Source organism: Gracilinanus agilis, unplaced genomic scaffold (genome assembly GCF_016433145.1).
Source record: "Gracilinanus agilis isolate LMUSP501 unplaced genomic scaffold, AgileGrace unplaced_scaffold19400, whole genome shotgun sequence".
NCBI lineage: Eukaryota > Metazoa > Chordata > Mammalia > Didelphimorphia > Didelphidae > Gracilinanus > Gracilinanus agilis.
In genome coordinates, this window is record NW_025350695.1 from 1 (window position 1) to 6,581 (window position 6,581).

Sequence of the window (6,581 nt, forward strand, 5' to 3'; positions counted from 1 at the left end):
TTATAATATATTTTATTGATATTATATTTTAATTATATGTCATTACACATAAGACATTAATTTTATAATATATTTTGTTAATATTACAAGTAATATTTCTTTTAGTATCTTCAGAATGGGAGGATATATTTTGTAATGGGCATCAATTAGTTCAAGAGTGTACAGATTAGGGAGATATACATGTATAAATTCAACTAATTAAATTCAAATGAGGATAGGATTAAAAGATAAATACGGTAAAGGTTTAAAGATTATCAATTCACTTCATGATAGGTCAATAATTGAATAATCATTAATAGGGCATTATTTACATGTTATGCATCAAATTATATAAGTAAAAAATTAAAACTTATCTTCAAAGAGCTTATTTATTTTACAGGAAATAAAATATACATATGTAACTGTAGAAATGTATATATTTAAATATAATTGTAAATATATACAGCTATATTTAAATACAAGATATTTTTTTAGGTCAAGATATTTATAGCTTTAGGGAAGTCAATCATGAATGGACACAAATAGAATCCTGAAGCTTAAAGGAAATTAAATTCTAAGATACATACTTGAGGAGAGAGTACGTTCTGAAAATGGTCCAAGGCTGGAAATGATACGAGAAAAAACAAAGAAACAAAGAAACAAACAAAAAACCAATAGTGCTTTTTGAGGAAGAACAAAGAGGCCAATTTAATTGAACAATGGAATGCTTAATGAGGGATAATGTATGAAAATGGAAAGGTAAATGAAAGTTAGGTTCTGGATGTCTTTAGGGAAAAAAAGGGAATTATTGGAGTTTATATCATAGGAGTGACTTGGCCATATGTATATTTTCAGAAACTTTATGATAATGCAGAATGATTTTTCCCCAAAAGGTACACAATAGGAAAATGCAGGTTTGTTGTCATTTGAAATAATATTCTAATTAGAATTATTCTAGTAGAATGAGCTCCCTCAAGAAATTTCTTCTCCATAAAGGTCATTAATAAAATATTAGGTGGTAAATTGTCAAGTATATTAAAGGAGGAATAACTTTTTTTTCTTATAAGTTGGAGTATAAAGTCATAAAAATTTCTTCCATCTCTGACATGTTTTATTCAATGACTAAAATTCTCTCTAATAGGAAGCATGGTGACTGCAGAGCAAAATCAGAGTGATTCGGTTATCTTCATTCTCTTGGGATTCTCTGATTATCCAAAGCTCCAGGTTCCCCTCTTTCTGCTGTTCCTCATCATCTATGTAGTGACTGTGGTGGGAAACTTGGGCATGATTGTGATCATTAGGATCAACCCCAAACTGCATACTCCAATGTACTTTTTCCTCAGTCACCTGTCCTTTGTGGATTTCAGTTACTCCACTATAATTACACCCAAACTCTTAGACATCTTAGTTGCGGAAGACAGAAGCATCTCCTTTGAAGGCTGCATTGCACAGTTTTCTTTTGCTGCTACCTGTTTGGTGATGGAAACCTTCCTGCTAGCAGTGATGGCTTATGACCGCTTTGTGGCCATTTGTAACCCCCTGCTGTATACAGTTGCCATGTCCCAGAAACGTTGTGCTCTGCTGATTTCTGGGGCATATACATGGGGTATAATTTCTTCTCTTATATTCACCTACACTCTGCTTGTTTTGTCATTTTGTGGGACCAATATCATTAATAATTTTCTATGTGAATATTCTGCTATCCTTTCTGCCTCCTTCTCCGATAAGCATGTTACACAAATAATCTTATTCATCCTTGCTAATTTTAATACATTTTTCACCCTTATTATTGTGCTCACTTCTTATCTTTTTATTTTTGTGACTGTTTTGAAAATGCGTTCAGCCAGTGGGAGGCATAAAGCTTTTTCCACCTGTGCCTCCCACCTCACAGCTGTAACAATCTTCTATGGGACCATTCTTTTCCTTTATTGTGTGCCCAGTTCCAAAAACTCATGGCTTATAATCAGAATGGGCACTGTTTTTTGTACAGTTGTAATCCCTATGCTTAATCCCCTGATATATAGCCTAAGGAACAAAGATGTTAAAGAAACCATCAAGAAATTATTAGACACCAAAATATTGCATTTCTAAAATGATTATATTAACGATGTGTTCTCCTATGTGAATATGTCAAAACATTCCATTATTGAAGGAATTATTACACAGTAATCTCCTACTGGTATGTAGGTGGTTACTAAACCCATATTTATTATGATTCCGAAATTATAAGTAAGTGAAGAACAAATATTCTAACTGGGAAAAAATAAATGGGTGGGGTAATACATGCACACACATATAAACGGACTTATAATTGACTCCATGGGATAAAGACAGCTCAAGGACCTTATAGCAAACACAAGCATTTTAAATTGAGGAGTAAATTAAATATACTCATTTTTAAAGCCTGTATATTCAACGACCTTTTTGAAACTATATATCATGGGTAAGAAAAGAAAGATATAAGAGTGAGCTTTCATTGGTGAGGAATTAGATTTGGTAGTTAAGGTTGCTAAAAACAAAATTCCTGGAGAGTTATCATTGAAACTGTTGGGAGAGTTTATTATTCACCAAATACTATATCAAAGCAGTAGGCTAGTATAATTTATTACAAAACCAAGAAAGTAGAGGTTGAAATAGTGACTAGAACATGGTAAGGAATTAATTTTTTGATTGATAGTGAGACAGAGTGAAATTCTTCCTCATCTTTCTTTTGACATGTGTAAATACATTTTATAAACTAGACTCTATTTCAATTAAAGGAGTTCTATTCTTATCTTATTTCCTTTAAGCCCTTCCCAACTTTCTCCTTCCTTCTAACATCTTAACTTTTGGTTCATGAACTTGATTTATGTAGACATTGATAATTAAATAGATAGATAACTATTCCAATGTAATTTGTTTTCTTTGTAATCCTTAGAATTTTGCTTTATGAATTTACAAACATTATTCTGAGGAGTCCATATCTTTCATCAAGCTGCTAAAGCATCCCATAAAATAAAAGTCATGATCTACATATTCTGCAATTGCTGAAATGCCAGAAAAACCCACTTTCAAAGCTAATACTAATAAATCTAGCTATGGTTTCTTAGAGGTTTAAAGATCTTCTACTACTGTTAGGAGGATGATTCTTTCTTAAAGGAACTTCTCCATTTCATGTTTTTTTTTTATTAATAAAGTTTAATTTTCCTACTTATGAAGAAAATATGTTCCTTTTTAATATGATGATAGTTGCTAAGAGCATTGATTGTGTTACATACATTGTGAAGGAATTGATGTCCTGTTATTGTATTTAATATATCACAAATCTACGTTTTAGAGAAATGAAATTTTTGAAAGACATAATGAGCAAAATCCTAATATTTAATTATCCAAGAAGCAAAAAATTCAAAGTATATCCTCCTGCCCCAAAGGTTTTGTGAACACTGTACCACCATTTGGAATTTTGTCACACTGAACTCCTCCACTAGGACTTGGGCTAAAGGAGCAATTCTGCATCTTAAAATCCACTTAGTAATCTCTCTCCATACTGCTTGTAACTGTTAAAGACACCACTATCTTCCCAATTGTATAGACTCGACTTCAGTGTTACCCTAAGCTACTCACTAAGACTCATTCCATATATCCAATCTGTTCTCAAATCTGTTTTTATCCACATAACATGAAACAAAATATAAAATAACATATAAACTTATATATGTCCTCTCTTCTCTATTCACACGAACATCCTCTTTGCGATGGTCCTGATTGTCTCTCACCTTGTCTCTCTCAGAAGCTTCTTCCTTGATTCCTATTCCTCATCCCTCTACTCTCCACAATTTATTCTCTATTAACTTGGGAAATGCTCTTTCTTAAAGTCTGAATCTGACTGTTTCTCCTCTGCTTAATAAATTCTACTGGCTTCTAGTTTCTTACAGGATCAAATGTAAAATCCTCTTTTTGATATTTTAAGTCCTTTCAAGTTCTCCAGTTTTCTTATATTTGCTCCTTTTCATGTATTATGAAGTATAGTTACATTGGGCTACATGTTTCCTGTCACATATGACACTCCAACCATTGAGCTTGCATTTGTACTGAGTGGTTATTTTGCCTGGAATGTTTGTTCTCCTTATTCAATACATCAATTTTCCTTCATTATTTTCAAGTCTCAGATCAAGCCTATTTTATATGGGTAAGACTTGTGTCTCTTTTTATCCAGCCCCAAGCCTTAACCTCTGAGATTATCTTTCTTTATGCACTCTATATTTTGTGTGAACATGGTTATTTACATATTTACTCTTTCCCTAGAATGTGAGCTCCTTGAGGACAGAGACAGTACCTTTGCTCTTTTCTATATTTCGAATACTCAGCATGGTACCTAGATCATAGTGAATTCAACAAATGCTTTCTGACACTTTGACAGGTTATGTTCTGGCTATTCTGTGTAAGTTGAAATGGTCAATTGCCATTTCAATGACATGAGGATAAATTATTGAGTTAGATGGAGATTTTTATTCTGATTGTCTACTGCTTAATAAACTTTGGAACATTGCAAATTAGTATTTTTAAGGGTGATTTTGACCAGTCACAAATAGGATGAATGAAAAATAAATCCCATGGTCATTAGGGCACAGTGACAACATAGATGTTAATGCATTCGCTTAATGTCATTTCTACTGATAAAGATCATATCAGTTATAAATGCTGAAAAATATGATAGACTTAGGAATTTTGCATCAAGCATTTTATTTTCTATGTCTTTAGTAACTATGGTTGTGGTATTCCCCTGAACAGTTGCCAGGTTGAATCTCCATGGAGATAGAGAAATATTCTATAGAAAAGACTGTTGGCACAGAGGATGATGCTGTATGTTCTGAAATACTAGACACAAGTTTCTATTAAATCAGGGTATCCATATTTGAGTCTAGAATCCTAAGACTTCCAATCCCCAGCATTTCTATTGGGAGTTTTACTATATGGTACCTCTGTGCTAGGCCATGAATATAACAGAAAAATTACACAATTGTCATTATATTGTTAATTTTGTGGTGTGAGTGGTAAAAAGGAATCATAAAACAGATTATTTCATACTTTGACCACATGCTGGAAATATTATCAAGTTATTTTCCACCTATTATTGTGATACGTGCATTCATGTTGAGATATCAAGGAAATTCTATTAAATTCTATTTTAAAAAGGGGAAATATGAGGGATAAAATTCCCTCTGATGATGTGTCTCTATGTGGCTTATGTAGAGATTCTGTAGACGTGGATCCCAACGTTCCTAGATACAAATGTATTTCATAGCATTCTCCCCAGCTTCTGAACTCAAGGATATGAACTTTTTCTAGCTTTCTAGACATTCTGAGTTTTGTTTTAAATGGATAGAATCCATTCCTTATTCTAGGTCAGTGAAAAGCAGTCCACCTTTTTATATTTATCTATATATGTTCTGATGGTGATTTCACAAAATGGGATTTTTGTAGTACAGAGCACCTGGCGATTGGAACAAAATAGGTTATTAATAAATGCTTGTTGATTAAGTCATTCTGGGGGAATTAATAACAGAAACATCCTGACATTTGCTTTGGGTATCCATGGACATATTCTCATCTTGGAGGGGCTGAGTAGGAAATATATCCCTATGTATCCTAATTCTCTAAGGAGTTCTGAATAGTAAACTTGATTGTTCCATGTAGCAATCCAGGTATACATTAATTGTGTTATTATTTTAAGAGTGCTCAAAAAAAATGACTCTTGTATTGCTTATAATTGATTTCTGTAACCTTGAGTTAAATTGAACCTAAACCTTGCCAAATTCCTAGCCCTTCCCTAAGGCTACACTCTGGAAGACTGGACAGCTATCTCCCTCTCCTTACCTTATCAATTAATATATGTATTAAACATCAGTAGATGCCTTAGGCCATATGGGCTCTTGATCCAGGTGTTAGCTCTACCTATTTTTTTAGGTTCCAGCAGTTTGTATCTCCTTATGATTACCTCATAATGTTAATGTATCAAACCACTTGGCTCTCCCCTTCCCCCTTATATGGTTGTAACTCCAATAAAAGTGGTGATATGACAGTTGAGGAGGAAGTTCTGAACCATGGAAGCTCCTGACCATCAAAGCTCCTAACCATGAAGCTCTTGACCACCAGACCTTACTCGCTGTCTGTCTACCTTATGCCAAAACTTTCTATGTCTGCATGTCTTTATTCTCGCCTTATGTTCTCTTTCCATTAGTCCTTAACCTGTAACCCATTTTCACTCAGACCTTGGTTCCCCTTTCTGAGTGTCCTACCCACTAGAAATCTTTGTGGAGCTGCTGGACAACTTCATTCCATAAGAATTAGATGGAAAGAAATTTCATTATCATGGTGTCAATTCAAACTCCTTATTTTATCGGGGAATATACTGAAGCCCATTTTGCTTCCATGTTTTGTCCGGAGTCATATGTAAAATCAATTAGAATCTAGGGGGAAAAATCAAAGTTCCAGGATCTTGATTATGAAATAAAATCCCCCTCAGTCACTAGAGTTGGGGAGGCATTGATATATAATGCAATATATATTGTCATCCATGCTGACTATCTCAGCTTATTTGGTATATATATATATATATATAT

General features: G+C 33.5%; 1 protein-coding gene across 1 annotated transcript; it reads left to right on the forward strand.

Moving 5' to 3' along the window:
• Positions 1-1,125: 1,125 nt before the first annotated feature.
• LOC123254302 (olfactory receptor 5D13-like) lies at positions 1,126-2,070 on the forward strand. Its single transcript, XM_044683343.1, has one exon. The coding sequence runs from the start codon at positions 1,126-1,128 to the stop codon at positions 2,068-2,070; it is 945 nt and encodes a 314-aa protein (XP_044539278.1).
• The last annotated feature ends 4,511 nt before the right edge of the window (positions 2,071-6,581 follow it).